Source organism: Perna viridis, chromosome 10 (genome assembly GCF_037379345.1).
Source record: "Perna viridis isolate PV_CMFRI_1.1 ecotype Kerala chromosome 10, ASM3737934v1, whole genome shotgun sequence".
NCBI lineage: Eukaryota > Metazoa > Mollusca > Bivalvia > Mytilida > Mytilidae > Perna > Perna viridis.
Window position 1 is genome coordinate 22052390 of NC_142454.1, and position 20314 is coordinate 22072703.

Sequence of the window (20314 nt, forward strand, 5' to 3'; positions counted from 1 at the left end):
TACATACATCAAATCAAATTATTTGTCCCCCCCAATCTCCGAGACAGAAATATTTTATTTTCATGAAAGTTGGAATTAAAAACATTTATCTTCAAATTTATTCCCTGTCTCAATAATCAAATGGTTCCTAATTTGCAAGCATGTGTGAAAATGCAACAATCTCAAATTGAAACCAAAACAAAAAATGTATTCATTCAAACCATCCTAAAATCAAAACTATTCTTAGTGAGCATGGTCACAATACCCAGTTGTTCTCTCTATAGAGTCTGGTCCCTATATACCCACTATAGTGGTCTGTAAAAATCAATCCCAATAATGATCCAAGCTTTAATATCTACTAATCTTTTTTTTTAATATAAGGAAATCGGTGAAAATAGAGTAGTGCTATCCAGGTGAAATTAACATGCTTTAGCTGATGGACACACAGACTACAAACATATAACTCCCAATCTGATGTGTGGGGTATAACTAGAACACCATTAAAATATTTATAACGCCTTAGCAGCATTTGGTACCTTAGTCAATAGCCTTACTATTGTTGAAACCAAAATTCCTGACAATGTTATATTAAATAGACAAACTGTAATCTTCATACCGGCCAAATTAAGTATGCAAAAGGGGAGGGGATATAAAAATTCAAGAATATTGACTACTGGGTTTAAAATTAAAGTTAATTTTATTGGTAACTCATTTAAATTTAATGTATATATAATCCACATATCATGCCAATATCCCACTTACATTTACTTCTAAGTATATTTAGGAAAACTTAATGATGTGGAATAATTATGAACAATCACCACTAGGAAACTATGATGATTTCTTCTGTTACAGGGTAGGAATTAGCAACATGGTGTGGTGTCATAAGCATAATAAGAATTTAACTTAAATCTGTCATTATAGGCAATTTGATTAAGCATATCTTAAAGTGGAGGGAATACTAGTTTGGATTTTTTAATGAAACAAGGTCAGGAGTTTATGCTTCTTAGTTCCACCTAGACAAAAAAGGTGCATTCATCTTACTTAAAATTACCGTCACAATTGAGGAACAAACTATACATCCGTGGTAGAATCTCTTCAGCATCTGCGTATGGAGTTGTCATATAACTCACCATGCTCCGAGACAGCGATCCGTCTTCCAATGCAAAATTTATTAATCGAGGTTACGAATGAGTATACCGCTGTTTGGAGCTTGATAACTCATACGTTATGCCAGAGCTCGCCGAAATTGTGCAGACATTTTGTACCGTAAAAGACTTCTTTCAAATAGACTTCTGGAGCAGGGTCATGTAGCAACAAGAATAAAGTCATCATTACAAAAATCCAATGGTCGTCATGAACTCATGGATCATTATGGTGGTGTACCCATCGCTATCTGCACCACGAGAATCGATTGATTCACCGTGTCATACAGTTTTCCTCTTTCGTGTACTCTGGACGTGACATTACATGAGCAATTCGATCGGAGGGTTGTTTTTTTAATCAATAAAAAATTGAGTGCAAACATGACATATACCCAAGAACTTTTGTAGCAGACAGCCTTGTATACAAATCCTCGATTTACCCTACAGGTGCATCTAGCTTGTCCATACTTAAAGTTTTTAATGGGGTTGCTCTTTTACTTTTGTTTCTATATATATGCGTGTGCTCTTTTTGATTATTTCATGTTAACTGATGTGTGTGTATAATTTCTATGTCTATAGTTACTATGCTTGGATGATGTTCTTTTTGTATTAGTAAACCGCTCGAATCCTGCTTCCTTTGATTTCCCTTTCAGTCTAATTAACAATAAAATTTATTCAAACGTTAATAAAATTATTTTAATTCACACATAAATTAAGGTTCATTTGAAAAAAAAACTCTTTAAATTTGATAACTTAATTTGACAACGCATTAGAAATGTTGTTTGTTGTTTCTTTTGATAACACAGAGTCTGTTTGAGAGGTGTAAAGTGAATCTGTATACCATCGGAGTGGAACATCAGAATTACAGGCAGCCGCACAAAATTACAAAACTACAAATCTTGATTAAAGTATGTCACAGCATTAAAATTGTTAAAAGTTTACTTATCAAATAATGTAAAGTTACATGTAGCAGTATCACAACTGATAAAAAAGAAACTGACTTTCCGTTACAATAAACGTCTAAATTGTAGTCGAAGGCTTTAGTTATTACTCGTGAAGCCAACCCAAAACATCGAAGATCTTTCTATTTTTGTAAGATCATATTAACAGAGTAACAAGATACGATATGAAATATTCGCTCTCCTGCAAAAGGTAGTTTTTAAAACTATCCGAAGATATCACAACTGTTACTAGTAGTCTTCAATTTGGGGAGCAACCGCCTTATCTAAAACATTTCCACATCTTTTTAAGTCCCAAATATTGTTACCGGCTTCTTGCACTCGTAATTTCAGTACTTTATAATCGCATATGATTTGCATAATTTATATATTTATACTCCACGCAATCTGTGCTGTGTTTATACCGCCATAGCGTCACAATTCTAGCTTCATACGAGATAAAAATGTACCTCTTAAATATCATAAAAGTGTGTTCTACGTGTGTTTCTTGCTTACATGTATCAGAACAGAATCAGGCTCAGAGGCTCGTTACTATACTATATAGGTCATATACATATGAATATTAATTGTCAGTTGTTTTATCTGGTTCCTAATCAGGTTCCCTGCATGGTCAATATCATAAGCGACCCAAAGATCGCTACAACGTATCTTTTTTGGAAAATATCATACACATGTCTATATGCATTTCTTTTTTTGCTTGTATGAGAACGGGAAGTTTACATTAAAAGATAAAATGATCGGTTAGCATTGAATTTAGGTAACATTACCTAGTTTCCGATTCAAACACAGGGTTCGTTACCATTGACTATACATAGGTCATATGTATTATCAGGACCCCGATATCTATAAAAAGCCATTGCCAGTTGTCTAATCTGGTTCCGGGCATTCGCGCTATTTTGGATGTTGAAAGTAAGCCCAAATCAGTGACAGAGAATATTTGACGATTAGCGACTTCAGGCTTTGATTTTATAGATATCATATAATGAGCGATAAATTAGTGTAATATATAAAAAGTCCCTGGTTATAACTCGATCATGATCAATTATGCAGGAAGTTTATAAAAGGTACAAACCATTTCTTCTCGGGGGTAGAGGTTGTGGGTCTAAGATTTTATGTTGAGTGAGGCAATATATACTATCATAATGCTAATTATATAATCTAATTTACTTTTATAGTAATAACTCTTTGCTCTTGTGAAACCATTCAGGTGACCTCAACATACAGGTAACCTTAATTAATTTTCCAATAATGTCATTTATCTAATAGACCCTTTTGTGCTAACTGTAGGATAGTCGATGAGCATGCGTAGAGCATGCTCAATAAACACTTCCGCGAGGAAAATTCTTTTGTTCTACCCAAGCCCTACCTCGCGGAAGTGTACATGGAGCATGCTCACCAACTTACTACAAAAGGGTCCAGTACAGTCGATCATCATCAGCCTATTTCATGATCTCGTCGTTTTTTTGTCTTTCATTTTTTCCCATTTTACTATCATTTGTTTTTGTCATTTCTTAATTTCTTACTACCAATTTTTTCGTAGGTAATTCTTTGCACCTTTGTTATTTTTTTTATCTTTTTGTTTGTGTTCCTGTCTTATTCAGGCTTACAGCTTGTTTTGTGTTTTTGTTCAGATAAACCAAAAAAACCTAATTAAATTAAAAGAATCATATACTTTCACACTTTATTGACATATTAAATTTTCTTTCAATACATTAACAAGGAGCTGTTCAACAAACAATGAGAAAATAAAAGAAAACACGATCATTATGCTTGATATTTTAGCTATTGAGAGACAAAGCACTACATTATAAGTCGATAAAAGTGCCTTTACTGAAGTGCTGGTCCATAAACAGAGGAATACGAAAATTTAATTCAAGATATATGGCATAAAATATTTTAAAAACTAGGCGAATTAACCCAAGACTTGTGCTGGTTCAACCAGGCCCCGAGTTGAATAGGTGCCGATTTGACTTTTTGTGTAGGTGCCGAAATGACCAGATGCCGATTTGACTTGAACACACGAAATCAAGCAAAATCAAGTTTCGTTTTCTCCAAACGGTCTTCAGTTTTGAAAGCAAATGCCGAAAGAAAGTTTGAAGGATAAAGGTCTCAGTATCGTATTAATTTTCCCATAGACTTCTATAGTGAAGTGCATATTTTTAGGATTTTTTAAAAAATATGTAAATTGATTCAATAAAACTTTCACTTATGTAGCATTTCTAAGGACATGTGAAAAAATAATTTCCCGCAAAGAAAATAGGGTGAGTCCACGAAGATCGGACAGAAAAGTAGTCTCGAACTATAAATAGCCATTTTCCCTACTTTCACTTTCGTTTTGCACTCACCAAACCAACCTTTTCAGTGGAACATTTTTATGATATTATGTTAGATTTTCTTTTAAAAAAGCTCTTCATCTTACAGTGTGATGTTTGCTCTATTTTATAAGTCATTGTTCATATCTTTTGACAAAATATTAGTTTGTAGAGAGGCAAAAAGAAAATGCACTATATTTTTATAGCATCCATGTTTTGACGTACACCCACTCAGGGATATGCAATACGATACTGGTACCTAAAGTACATGGGAATGTGTTAGACTTGGGATTAAGTAATATAAGGACAGTTGTAGTGGAAGACTTAGTTAGTATAATCAAGGAGTTAAATATAGATCCTTACCCTTGGTATAATGCGTTTAAATATTGGAGTGCCAATGGCAATGGCAAGCCAAAGTGGACAAAAATGCCTATTTATTAATGATTATAAATAATTATAAATATTAATAATTCATTCATTAATGTTTATAATGTAATTATAAATTTCTGTAAATCATTTATTAATATTTATAATTGAATTATAAATGTTTATAATTCAATCCAAAGTGGACACAAATGCCTGTTTATAAATATTTATAAATAATTATTAATATTTACAATTATATTTATAAATGATTTATAAATATTTATAAATCCAGGACAATTACAAATAGTTATCATTCATTTATAAATATTATTAATCTATTTATAAATATTTATTATTCAATTAAAAATATATATAATTATATTTATAGTTGAATTATAACTATTTAAAAATAACATCATCATTATAAATATTAATAAATGAATTATAAATATTTATAATTCAATTATTAATATTTATAATTAAATTACAAATATTTATGATTATTTATAAATATTTATAAATAGGCATTTTGTCCTCTTTGGCTTGTCATAAGTGCCAGTACTTTTCATGTATCTCATTGACTTTATTCTCACAGCTGATTGACTTCTTCATGAATTTTGAAGATCATGTTTCTAAAAACCACTTCAATATATAAAGTGTATAGTAATGACATTTTTCGTCTGTGGTTATTTTTTTTCTTTTAATTTTTGTTTTCACTTATTTGCTTAAATTAGGCATACATATTATACTAGTCCGGGAGTAATTCTTGCACACCAGCTTTTTGTCCTTTTCTATAAAACAAGTTTATCCCCAAAATTTATGACAAAATCTTTTAATGTCTTGCAGATTGCTTATATTTTGCTCTAAAAAAAAGAACTATTTTGTATCATACTAGGATTTTCATGAAGGAATAAAATTTTGGTGAGCAGTTTGGCGAGGAGTGTTGAAAATGGCAATGTTTTAATATTGGTTAGAGAGGAGTTCTCCATAATAAAACCATAAACCTGTAATTAAAGAGATGCACCACTGTAGTGGTAACCAACCAATTGATTTTGAAATCTTGCAGCTGAGTAAAATAATCATCAAATAATTAGAGCTGTAATATGAGGATCGCATTGGCCTTACACAGTGTGAGCATTAGTGCAAAGCATAGTTATACATGTAGGTTCACTTTGCAGTGAAGTAAACCTAATGCATTTAACATTTTTGCCTAGTTTAATTTGGACACTTTCAACATTGTGAGCCGGCATACCTGATATTCAAAGTATTTGTAAAATTACCGGTCAAACAGTTCCAAGTTCGGTGTATATTACATGGAAATCTACATTTCAATAGCTCACAGTGTAGTATTTTGCCAAGGCAAAAGTTTCTCAAGTGTCAGAATGATAATTTTTTGATAAATTTCTATACATTTAGGAGCTAGTTGTGATCATTTATAATCAACAGTATTCTTTGAAACTATTAGTTTATGTATGAATTGTGAAAAAAAAATTAAAATGATAAAAGACAATGTATTTATGGATATTCTTGTTAATTGTATTTTATTGAAGACATTCATAAATTTTCATTTATGGCAACCAAAGGTGTGTGGCATGTCCATTTATTAACTGTTTGTATTAAAAAACTTTTGAAGCTTGAATATAGGAAATAAAGGGTTTGAAGTCTTCAAAAACAGTACATGTTTGATGAAATGTTTGTCACAAGTGGTTTACTTTTTTTTGGTCCATCATGTGGACATTATATTTTGACCTTCTGTACCCAAAAACTTTTCGAACTATGAAAAAAAACTTTTTTAAATGGCAGCAACAAATGGGAAGTTGAGAGTGTTCCTTATATTAAAGTTTAAAGTACATGTACTGTAAAATTAATTACTTTTCATTACGAATTTCATTAATAATCAAATCCTTTCTTGAGCTGCGTGATAAAGTTGGTAATCAATGCCTTGCTAATCTCTTTAAATTCAGGTCTTTGATAAAACTGACAGTGATAGAAACAATTTGGACAGCTGATGATTTGGAAGTGACCAGATGCCGATTTGACTTGAACACACGAAATCAAGCAAAATCAAGTTTCGTTTTCTCCAAACGGTCTTCAGTTTTGAAAGCAAATGCCGAAAGAAAGTTTGAAGGATAAAGTACATGGGAATGTGTTAGACTTGGGATTAAGTAATATAAGGACAGTTGTAGTGGAAGACTTAGTTAGTATAAACAAGGAGTTAAATGTAAATCCTTGGTATAGTGCGTTTAAATATTGGAGTGCCAATGGCAATGGCAAGCCAAAGTGGACAAAAATGCCTATTTATTAATGATTATAAATAATTATAAATATTAATAATTCATTCATTAATGTTTATAATGTAATTATAAATTTCTGTAAATCATTTATTAATATTTATAATTGAATTATAAATGTTTATAATTCAATCCAAAGTGGACACAAATGCCTGTTTATAAATATTTATAAATAATTATTAATATTTACAATTATATTTATAAATGATTTATAAATATTTATAAATCCAGGACAATTACAAATAGTTATCATTCATTTATAAATATTATTAATCTATTTATAAATATTTATTATTCAATTAAAAATATATATAATTATATTTATAGTTGAATTATAACTATTTAAAAATAACATCATCATTATAAATATTAATAAATGAATTATAAATATTTATAATTCAATTATTAATATTTATAATTAAATTACAAATATTTATGATTATTTATAAATATTTATAAATAGGCATTTTGTCCTCTTTGGCTTGTCATAAGTGCCAGTACTTTTCATGTATCTCATTGACTTTATTCTCACAGCTGATTGACTTCTTCATGAATTTTGAAGATCATGTTTCTAAAAACCACTTCAATATATAAAGTGTATAGTAATGACATTTTTCGTCTGTGGTTATTTTTTTTCTTTTAATTTTTGTTTTCACTTATTTGCTTAAATTAGGCATACATATTATACTAGTCCGGGAGTAATTCTTGCACACCAGCTTTTTGTCCTTTTCTATAAAACAAGTTTATCCCCAAAATTTATGACAAAATCTTTTAATGTCTTGCAGATTGCTTATATTTTGCTCTAAAAAAAAAGAACTACTTTGTATCATACTAGGATTTTCATGAAGGAATAAAATTTTGGTGAGCAGTTTGGCGAGGAGTGTTGAAAATGGCAATGTTTTAATATTGGTTAGAGAGGAGTTCTCCATAATAAAACCATAAACCTGTAATTAAAGAGATGCACCACTGTAGTGGTAACCAACCAATTGATTTTGAAATCTTGCAGCTGAGTAAAATAATCATCAAATAATTAGAGCTGTAATATGAGGATCGCATTGGCCTTACACAGTGTGAGCATTAGTGCAAAGCATAGTTATACATGTAGGTTCACTTTGCAGTGAAGTAAACCTAATGCATTTAACATTTTTGCCTAGTTTAATTTGGACACTTTCAACATTGTGAGCCGGCATACCTGATATTCAAAGTATTTGTAAAATTACCGGTCAAACAGTTCCAAGTTCGGTGTAGATTACATGGAAATCTACATTTCAATAGCTCACAGTGTAGTATTTTGCCAAGGCAAAAGTTTCTCAAGTGTCAGAATGATAATTTTTTGATAAATTTCTATACATTTAGGAGCTAGTTGTGATCATTTATAATCAACAGTATTCTTTGAAACTATTAGTTTATGTATGAATTGTGAAAAAAAAATTAAAATGATAAAAGACAATGTATTTATGGATATTCTTGTTAATTGTATTTTATTGAAGACATTCATAAATTTTCATTTATGGCAACCAAAGGTGTGTGGCATGTCCATTTATTAACTGTTTGTATTAAAAAACTTTTGAAGCTTGAATATAGGAAATAAAGGGTTTGAAGTCTTCAAAAACAGTACATGTTTGATGAAATGTTTGTCACAAGTGGTTTACTTTTTTTTGGTCCATCATGTGGACATTATATTTTGACCTTCTGTACCCAAAAACTTTTCGAACTATGAAAAAAAACTTTTTTAAATGGCAGCAACAAATGGGAAGTTGAGAGTGTTCCTTATATTAAAGTTTAAAGTACATGTACTGTAAAATTAATTACTTTTCATTACGAATTTCATTAATAATCAAATCCTTTCTTGAGCTGCGTGATAAAGTTGGTAATCAATGCCTTGCTAATCTCTTTAAATTCAGGTCTTTGATAAAACTGACAGTGATAGAAACAATTTGGACAGCTGATGATTTGGAAGGTGCTTTTTTTCTACTTTTTAAGTGTACTTTATATCAATCATGGCAATGATGGTCTTGTGAGTTGGATCAGGTAGACTCCTTATGATTGCCATGAGTCCATATACATATGACTGGCTTGTGAGTGGGATCAGGTAGACTCCTAATGATTGCCATGAGTCCATATACATATGGCTGGCTTGTGAGTGGGATCAGGTAGACTCCTAATGATTGCCATGAGTCCATATACATATGGCTGGCTTGTGAGTGGGATCAGGTAGGCTTCAAATGATTGCCATGAGTTCATTTACATATGATGGTCTTGTGAGAGGGATCAGGTAGGCTTCAGTTGATTGCTATTAGCCCATGTACATATGGTGGTCGTTTGAGTGGGATCAAGTAGACTCCTAATAACTGTCACGAGTCCATATACATGTATTGTACAATTTTGTAAAATATACATAGCCTGATGTTAATTCTCTATTGGTTAGAGTTTTTCGGAGTGCTTTAACGTTAACTCTTTTATTAGTCATAGCTGCTATAGCTATTGTAGTGATGTTTACTTTCCTTGCAGGCTGCCTTACCTAAAGCTACTGTTTTGGATCTGTCAAATAATGTTATTGCCACTTTGCCTGTAAGTATACTGACATTCTTATAAACTATAGGTTCTAGAGAGCCTGAATCACTCACCTAAACAAAAATAGTCTTTTTAGTAGTCAAAAGCTGTACTCTCGACCCTACTATACTATTGTCACAATAATCATTTTATCAAGGTAGCCAGATGCCTTGACATCTAATTAATGACAGCCATGAATAGATTAATAAGCTTCCAGGACAATATTTTAAACATTCATCAATGGATCTTTCTGAAAATTTCAGCATAGATCCATCAGTTTTGTGCCAGATTTTAGCTGAACGCAACTGGTTTGAGTTATTTGCAAAGGTCTGCAATTTGAGCCTATGGTCTATTTTTAGTAACAATGGCTATGTTTTTTTGCCAGATCAAAAATTTCCATACAAGTATAGTTAAAAGTATCCTAAGGAACTTTATTATGAAGTAAGGTTACAATCTGTCAAGTAGTTTCAGAGGAGAAGATGTTTGAAAAAGTAAATGGACAGTGCACACAAAGTAATGACAAAGGCGCACATGGCCTTCAGGCCAGTTGAACTAAAAAAAGGATAATACATTTGTACTTGTGAGAATATAGATGTGTCTTGTTTTAGACTGGGATTATTAATGATATGTATGAATTGATAGCAATTGAGTTTTTCATGTGACTTTGTTAATAAGTTTGTATGCAGTGCTCTTTAATTTTTTAAACTTTCTTGCATTTCAATGGGAGTTTGGCATGAACAATAACTTTACCACAATAGAAGTCAATCTACTGAATTATAAGTATAATTCTTGGATAACAAGTAATTTTACCTGCCATGAGGGATCCATGAGTAATGGGAAACGGGAATTATAGAACACTGGTTATGCATTAATGATAAAAAAAAAAAAAACAAAATTAACAAGACTGACTGGAGGAATATTTACCAGTAATACATGTATTAATGAATTTACTTGATATCAGATCTTTTATTATTTATTTTATTTCAGGACTCATTCTGCTCACTTACTCATCTAGTCAAGATTGATCTAAGTAAAAACTCTCTCACTGAACTACCTGATAACTTTGGCAATCTATGGAACCTGCAACATCTAGATTTACTTGACAACAAGTTGTCTGTATTGCCTCTTAGTTTTTCTCGTCTTGACAAATTAGAATGGTTAGATCTGAAAGACAACCCACTTGAAGTTGAATTGAAGAAAAATGCTGGAGACTGTAAAAATGAGGCACAATGTAGAAGATGTGCTCAAAATGTAAGTTAACTAAGCATAGCATGTGTGCACAGTGATCGCACCGGGCTTCACTAATGTTGCTAACATTTTATTTAATCTAGGGACAAAAATATCAGTTGGCAATTTGATTTTTTTGGCCCCTAGGTTTTGTAAATTGAAATTGACAGGAAGTTTGTCAAAGGATATTCTCTCCAATTAAACAATTGTGTTAACACCTGGTCACAGTTAATTGACCATAACCAATTTTCAACTAGCGCCAATCTAAGGTAATTAAACCAGGTGACCGTGACTCACAATATCCCTCATGTGAGTTGTCAATCAAATGTAAATATATTATTGAGCCAATCAAAACTCTCATCATCTGGTCAAAGGTAAACACAATCATGGCCATGTGCACGTAGCTACATACAAGCTTCACAGCCCTGTTATATATATCTTTATTTCTCATCACCAAATTACATAGGTTCAGAGATATTATGCATAATGTGTACAAAATTTACAGTATTTACAATATAGTGTATGTGTTTAGCCAGGAGGGCACACATTTAAATAATAACAAGTATAAACATACATATTTGGACCAATTAATAACCAATGGTTATTTGCAAATTCATCATAATCAGATGTAATCATGATTACTTGCCAATATAATCATTAATTTAATTAATTACTTTCAGAAATTCAGTAATCATTAATTAAATTTGATCATACATTTGACAAAGTAATTGTAATTTAATCAATTACATTGAACATAATCGGATCCATCTTTGCATTTGGTCTAGTATAAAATTTTCTATGGATAAACGTTTTTTGATAGAAAAAAAAGCGTGTCATCATAAAATGATATTCATCATCTTATGCATTAGCATCACATAGTATATATAACCTGTTTTCTCTTACAATATTGCTCCATCGACCTAATTTTCTATAGGCAGTCTGTGATTAATGGTCCGAAATTTTCAAAATTAAGATTAATCTTTATCATCCAAAATATCAAAGTACATGTATTTCTCAAATACAAGGTCTCCATTGAAAATTCTATAATTTACAGCTTTAGCACTTTTATGAACCATATCATTCCACTCTTGTTTAAATTGATCTAATAAACCACCACCTTAAACCAAGTATCTCTACGAAAAGTCTGAGTAATCCATGCACAAGAAAGGCTACACTCATCAAATACCTTTTTAACATAAAGAAGCAATGGAAATGAAATGCCATTGTTTTATTGTATTTTGTACAATAATTTATACATTACATATAAATATTTTGTTTGCTTTCCAGAAACATTACCATTCTATGTTTTACATCTAAAAGTAATGGATGGTGACCCAATTCACCATAAACCATAACTCTAGGAGTTGAAGACTTTAAATGTAGCAAAATTTTACAAAACTTTAGATGAACCTTTTCTATCAGTTCAGTATTTCGAAGCCCCAAACTTCTGAACCATATAGTAATATAGGTTTTACATTATGAAACAGATCTACCGGTAGTTAACAAGAAATCAATAGGTTATGGTGACTAACTCTCTTAAGTCTCTCATACATAGCCTTCAGTCCCTTTTCTGCCTGTGATTGTATTGCTTTTGTAAATTTTTTTGAAAGGAGAACTCCTAAGTAATTGATATCTTTGACAATATCGATATTTTGATTATTGAAATTAAATGTTAGATAGTTGGGCAATCTACCATTACAAAAACCAATAATCTTAGTCTTGTAAACATTAACTTTAAGTCTCCAAGTTTCACAGTATGGGTGAAAAATATCTAATTGATTCTGTAGGTCCTTTGGCATTTAAGCTATGAGAGCTGAGTCATCTGCATTTGATAAAATAAAAATTTTCACATATAAATTTGGCTCATTTTCTATCTCATCACATATTGTTGACAACCCTGGTACATCATGTCAACCAATAAAATCTTCTACATCATTGATAAAAAGAGCAAACAAAAAAGGATATAGATTTTCACCCTGTCTGACTCCCATTTTACTTGGGAAATATTCAGATGCACCTTTGTTATAAACAATACTGGATTTAATATTCTTATACATATTTTGAGTAACATCTAACATTTTACCATTTATACTATTAAGAAAACATTTATACCAAAGACCGTTTCTCAAAACTTGATGGAACGCCTTCTCAAATCAATTAACGCACAATATAATTTTCGCTTGTTTGTCTTAAGAATTTCGAAAAATTAATATAAAGTAAATATGTTATCAATGGTAGAATATTTTTGTTTAAAGCCTGTCTGGTTCTCATTCAATATCTGAAAAAGTGTTTAAGTGTTCGCTTAGTATAGCCGTAAAAAGTTTACCCAAGCAGCTTACAATCGTAATCTTATTCATCTGAGGTTCTTGCATTGAAATCTCCCAATAAAGAAAGATACTTCTCTCTGTAAGAGAAGGTCAAAAATTCATTTTCTATTTGACAAATTGCATCAACGGAAGTATACCTTGTATATTCAGGAGGAATATACACGATACCAAAAACTGCATCTCTTTTTTTACAAGTTTTGCACTTAGTTAAACCGTAAAACATATTTACAGTCCCATTGCATTCAATACAATCTTCACATTTTATCTTATATCCCAACAATATACCACCAGATTTAACTTTCAACACGTTTTGTCTATTTATCCTGGAAATTCAATATTGTCAATACTATTTGCTTTTGTCTCAACAAGCCCAATAATATCATGATCATTAACCAAATCTTAAAATTCAGGATAGTTCGACCGTTTCATTCCCGCAACAATGCAACATTAGAATATTTAATTCGTTATTAGAAGTTTGATCATGTGGACTGGAAAATAAAATATTTACATCAATATCACTGTTGCTATCATAATCTACACCAGTATCACTTTTACTATCAATACTGCTATTGCTTCTACAATTTACATTACTATTGCTATTGCTAGTTTTGTAATCTACGTCAGTATCGTTTACAAAATTAGAGGTATGTAAAGTTACAATGTTATTATGTTCTGTATCGGGAACGGCTATATTGTCACTTCTGTCTTCCATTCACTCCATGGCATTCCTAGCTCTGCGGAGACATAGTGTGACGTGCTTTTTCCTGGTCTAGCTGCACTGGGTGTAATGTCGTTTACAAATCTACCGTGATGGTCATTTCGTGAACCACCAGCTGGGCTGCTAGCAGCTTCAACTTCCATCACCTCACTTTGTACCTCGGGTAGGAAATATTGTTTACCATCAATGTATAAACAACCTCTTATCATGACCACATTTCTTCTCTCACTCTTAGCTTTCTTCATTTTCGGATATAGTTTCTTACGTCTTGCTACAATTTCGGGTATAGAAATTGCTCACTGATTCCAGACATTTTCCCCGTAAGCTTATATGCATTGTTCAAGACTGGGTCAAGGTCTTTGCGGTAAATAAATCTGGCAACAATCGGACGAGCTCCATTTCTATCGGGCTTTCTGAAATCAGTTACCAAATTCTAGAAGTGATTTATGCCCAGTTCTTGATCAAGAAAACAACTTATTTTTCACAAATTTCATCAGCCTGATACCAAAGGCCTGAGATGATTCAGTTATTCTTCATTCTTCTGCATTGTAAATCAGTTACTTTTTCTTGAAGCGCACGTAATTCGTCTGCGTTGATATCTGATGTTGGCAAATTTACGAGTTTCTTTTCTGCTTCCTTCAAGTCAGTTTTCATTGACCTTATGTCGGCAGATAACAGAGTAATGGAACTCTTTATTTTTCTACATTTGCCATTCTGGTAAAATCTTTTTTAAATACTTTTATAAATTAACGGTCATTGCATTCAACAGGAGCGTTAAAAGCGTTTCAGTACTGCTGATTTGTTTTCCTTCTATTACTTTTCCTAGTTTCCGCTAGGAGTCTAGTAGTTTCTGATAGCGACATTGTTCCCTACTTCGAGCCTCTTCGATTTTTAAATATGCACGAGGCAATGGCACACCGTTAATACAAATGTACGACTTATAGAGTCCTTTTATATATCTTTTTTAATTAACGATCGTGTGGTGTGAATAGTTTGCGGGTTGTGTATTGCTTTGTTTGGTTCTGACTATTCAAAATGCGAATTCTCAACGTTTATAGATGCGGTGTTGAATAGTGACTCACGTTTATAAATATATTTCATCCATTCCACAATCATCTCTTGATTCGTTTATTTAGGAACATAAGTATATGAATTTCAGACTTCTAATCTTGTTTTTGACAGCTGTAGATTTATTCTAAAACATGTTGTTTACATTTTTGTTGTAACTGTCATATAGAAGTTATTAAAAAAAATTTTCCTGGGTTTGACTTGTGCTTGTGTGTTGTATACACATAAAGATGCCTTTAGCAATGTCTCAGTGCTAAAGTTAATGTAGTATTAAGACTATGAAAGGAAATATTTCATGAAGAAATGTCCTAGAAGTTGATTTTAGCTGAACCTTAAAGCTCATGGGAGAAAACTTCTTGTATATTTATTGAAACAAAACGACATAATTGTTTGTAAATGTTTATGAAGCTGGTTTTGTTGACATCTTATTAAAAAATACCTTTTTTAATTATTCCCAGATTCTAAAGTACATGAAGGAAAAAGCACAGAAAGAAAGAGGTTTGAATTACACCTTAATACATAATGAATTAACAAAGGTTTACTTAAAGAATTCTGAGACATTTTCACTTGACATATTACATCCTTACTCATAACCAGTTGAACTGCCAGTGCTGGCTAATATTGTCTTGTATTGACCATGCCCTATCAAAAATGTCTACTTAAACACCCATTTTTTTGTTCAGTCATATTTGACCTTCTCAATACTTAAAATGTTCATTATAAACATAATTTGTCTACATGTGACTCAACACAAACATCTGTTGTTGTAGACAGTCTTCAAACAACACAGCATATCTACTCTTATCTAGTGTTGACTAAGATATTGAATGTCTGAACTAACATGTTTTGCCTGAGCATAAAATTATGTGTATAATCTTGTTATTTTTTTAATCTCTTGGTAGCTAGCACACCCCCTGTTTTAGGTCGGATTCCTGAACAGGTCATTTCAATTACTTTTATAGTCCCTGCTTTTCTGCTAAGCAAGTAGCATGATTTGTGCAACTGCAACTAAATTTGTAATCAATCATCAATATGTCAATTTGATGATTGCTTCCATTTCACAGCAAATGACTGGTGATCAGTTCAGATATTTTATGAAATGATTTTTGCATATCTTTACTGAAATATAGTGATTTAAAAATAAATTTAATTGTTTTACGTATCTTTTATATTCTTAACATTGCAAAACAGGACTTTAATATTTTATTTTCAAAACACTTTTACATGTAAATACCTATCAATTTGATTTGTTTTAATGAAAAATTTGAATTTAAATGAAATGATCATCATCAATTTTACATTACAAAAACGCAAACAGATTGGTCACCGTACCATCAGTCATTGGTCATCAAGTAGTTGGTAAGATCAGTTTGGGGACTGTATACATGTATTTGTAAGAGGTAGAGTGATGACTGATTAGCAAATAGACATTGATGCAGTTATTAAAAGTACAAAGTCGTCAAATCATATTATTTTCTATAAACTGTTCAAACCTTAAAAATTTTATTCCTAGTTGATTAAAATCCTAATATTTTGAATTTGTTCTTCATCAAAAAAAAGAATCATGGATATCTATTAATGATGTCATAGTGCCGAAGCAGGTTACACAAAATTACTTTGTTTGCTCTAGAAGAATCAATCAGTCAGAAAGCTTGTTACAAATCAAATTGTTTTCTAATCTTTGTGACAAGTTTATTCAGATGATATGTCGTTGTTTCATGCCTGGAACTTCCCTACTGTTTCTGAACACTACACAAAAGTATAGTCCAAATGTAATTTCTTTTATATCATTCGAGTCCTCTTTTATAACCAGTAAATGTGTTAATGGCAATTATTCATATGAATAATATTCTTTTATTTCTGCAAATAAAATTAAGATTTAGTATTCAAATGAACTGAGGATTTTAGGGACTCCTTTTTGGATCTTTACTAATAAATTAGCATTTAGGTTATAAAGTTCTTGCATTAATTTGCCAAAAAGTATTAAATGTGCTAAGCATGTTCCATTTTATACAATTATCATACAAAATCTCCATTCTATCATCAATATTTTGTGATTAATGAACAGGAAGTGATGAGCAGTGATTTTAACAAATGAAATTGGTGGGAAAATCTTAATATGTTAATCAAGGAAATTATTTTCCTAATTCTGAAATTATTTCCATTTGAATATAATTACAGTGTAAAATAATACCTTTGAATGTGATTGCAAATTAAATTTGGATAGGTTTCAAAACTTGGGAAAAAGGTAAAATATTTTTTTTAATGTGTTGTGACGTTGGATACTGTTTAACTATCAATTACAGTTTTTACTTCAGAAATCAGCAATTTTTTTTTTACATTCTGTTTATACATATTATGCGGTTCTTAATAATATGGGAAATGCAAATGTATGATTATAGTTTTATTTTACATTATGTAATCTTTTTAAATTTTGTTCATGCTACAATGTTCACAAGAATCACATATTCCCAATATTGACAGCACTTTGATTTTTATTGGTTGCTGTTTGTGGTGATTATACAGAACTATACAACAAAGATTCTACTTTTCAGGTAAATCTGGGTTGTGTTTAAAGATGGTAGTTACAATTATCTTGACAATCATTTTCATGACTGGAATGATCTACATCATACAAGTTTACTGTGACAGGGAAAAAAAGATAAGTTCTGCAAACACTATGGTAAAATTATCATTGATGAGAGCAATGCATTAATGGCTGATTTTGACCGATATTTCCGTTACATCAAGAAAGAAATTGAGAGAATATTGAAATAAGAACTGTTGGACTGTTATTATCTATTGAATAGTCTTAAGGAGATAGACCTAGGGTAAGGGAAATAACTCTTGAAATCAGTGATATGTTTGTATCATATTTAATGTCACCAAAGCGTATCAAGCTTTCATTTGAAATAGAATAAAATCAATCCAAGTGACTTTGATGCTTATATGAGATAGATGTAAAATGCTGAATACAAACCTTCCAATGATTTGTAAGAGTTGTGTCCCTTACCCTTGATCTACCTATGTAAAACCTGTGAGTCAGGAAATTTAAAAAAAAAATCATATATTAACTGTTACTGATATTTTGAATTTTTATGATCTTTCAAATTTGTGTCAGATCCACTATGAGATGTACATTTTATGTTATAACTTTTTAAATTAATTTGTACCCTGTGTGTATGTTACACGGAAATTCAATTTAGACTTTGTTCTTCCAATTATTTATCTTACTCCTTTGTCGTTTTTACAGTATTACATGTATAACAAAAATGTGAAGCAGTTTATGAAAAGAGTGAAGTCGTCAAAACCATATTATTTTCAATAACCTGATTTTTCTATGATAAAAAATAAACATTCCTTAAAATTTAATTCCAAAATGATTTAAATCCTAATGTTTAGAATTTGTTCTTTATCAAACAAAGAATCATGGATCGCTATTAATGTCATAGTACCAAAGCAAGTTACACAAAATAACTTGGTCTGCTCAAGGAGAACCAACTAGTCAGAATGCTTGTTACAAATCAAATTATTTTCTAATCTTTGTGACAAAGTATATTCAGATTATTTCTGCAGGAAAGGTTTTTTTTTTATTTCATTTCATGTAAATGAACTATAAATGTGATACTGTGAAAGTACTATTGTTCATGGGGTACCCCAATTAACCTCAAAACCACAAGCTCAAGAATCCACAAAAATCCACCAACTTGTGTTTCTTCCCTAATCCATGAATATTGGTATCCACGAATGAAATAACTTTCACAGTATATCAATTTAATGAGGGGATAAAATGCTTGTATTACGGGCTTTTTATGTTGTTCAAGTTGTAATTTATGCCATCAAAGAACTGGATGACTTTAAAAAACATTGGAAGTACTCTTGACATTTAAATACAAAAATACCAGTTTAATGTATTGTAAATTTCGATATGTTTCACACGTGTTTCAAGGAGTAACCTCTCATCAGCAGCATTAAAATCAAATATTATGGAAGATCATAATCAAAATATTAGCTGTATACAAAAAGTACTCATAACCAAACTATCGAAAGAGGAAGCCAAATCCATCACCGAGAAGTTCTGCCATGTGCAATGCTAGGAATGATGCCTCGGTGTTTTACGCGTTTTAAAATTTGGAATACTTTAAGATTTCATAAATAGGGTAGATAAAATATGATATTATTCGGGGTCAAACAAGTCTGACTACTGGGTTGGGGACCTCAGGTCCTCCAGCAGTGGTATCGACCCAAGGTTCTTAAGTATAAAAAAATACCAGTTTAATATATTGTAAATTTCGATATGCTGTACGCGTGTTTCAATGAGTAACCTTTCATCAGCAGCATAAAAATCAAATATTATGGAAGATCATAATCAAAATATTAGTTGTATGTATACAAGAAGTACTCATAAAGAATTTAAATAAAATGATAGTGTATTCAGAGCAAAGCAAAACTATTTAGCCAATGTAAACATAGTCACTAAATGCTATTTTCAAACTAAAATTCTAATTTCAAATGTTTTTCTTTATCTACACATTATCTTTTCTTGTGAAGATATTATATCATTGCATAAGTCCTATTTATATCAGCTTGGTAGTTAATACTGTCATGAAATGACTGTAGAACTATAGCGAATTTGTTATACCAGTTATAGATATCACCGCTAGATACAAACCAAATATATAACAACAGCATGGAGTATTACGATTGAATTATACAGTGTATATTTGTCATTCTAATTGTATAAACGGTACTTTCATTTGTGACATATCAAATAAGTGGTTTCCATGAGTCGCTCAGATCAGCTTTTCAAATTCTCTTTGGAATCCTATTTTAATCTAGAACTAAGATTTTCAAGGGAATTAAGTCATTGAGTTAAAAAAACACCAGTTAGTAACATATTTTTCTCGCCACAAAAGTTATACTCGCAATCCAAGTACTTAATTTTATAGTTGGTGATGTACGGTTTAGGTAGTTTCAATACTTAATGCTTTTTTATCTGTTTTCATTAAGTCATGTTACCTTTATGGATGCATTTGTACAAGTGGAAATAAATTAATAGAATATAGTATATTAGTATACATTTTATGTTTAGGACATATTTATGCCTTTACTTTAAGGAGGTAGACCTAGAGTAAGGGACATAACTCTTGAAATCAGTGATATTTTTGTATCATATTAAAGACGTTGGTTCGGGAAGGGCAATATTTGGCCTAAAAACTAAGTCTACATGAAGAAAATTTTATGTTGTTTCTCCAGCTGTTTAATGTTTTTTATAGTTGATTTGACTGGTTTATGGCACATGTAATAATTTGAAGATATATATATATGCCCTTCAAACTTGGCTGAGATTGGGAAAATCTGTTAAAAAG

At 31.0% G+C, this 20314-nt stretch overlaps 1 protein-coding gene across 3 annotated transcripts; it reads left to right on the forward strand.

Annotated features, from left to right (window-relative positions):
* Positions 1-4101: 4101 nt before the first annotated feature.
* On the forward strand, positions 4102-20011 carry LOC148604972 (leucine-rich repeat-containing protein 59-like). 3 transcript variants are annotated; one of them, XM_088548491.1, is made up of 6 exons: positions 4102-4189; positions 4661-4722; positions 9564-9623; positions 10593-10856; positions 15404-15443; positions 17501-20011. In XM_088548491.1, exons 1-6 carry the CDS (start codon positions 4162-4164, stop codon positions 17659-17661), a joined length of 615 nt encoding a protein of 204 aa, XP_088404617.1. In that variant the 5' UTR covers positions 4102-4161; the 3' UTR covers positions 17662-20011. The 3 variants fall into 3 exon arrangements, with proteins under 3 accessions (XP_088404617.1, XP_088404618.1, XP_088404616.1); XM_088548490.1 differs by lacking the exons at positions 4102-4189; positions 4661-4722 and adding an exon at positions 6795-6958; XM_088548492.1 differs by lacking the exons at positions 4102-4189; positions 4661-4722; positions 15404-15443 and adding an exon at positions 6794-6958.
* Positions 20012-20314: the final 303 nt, after the last annotated feature.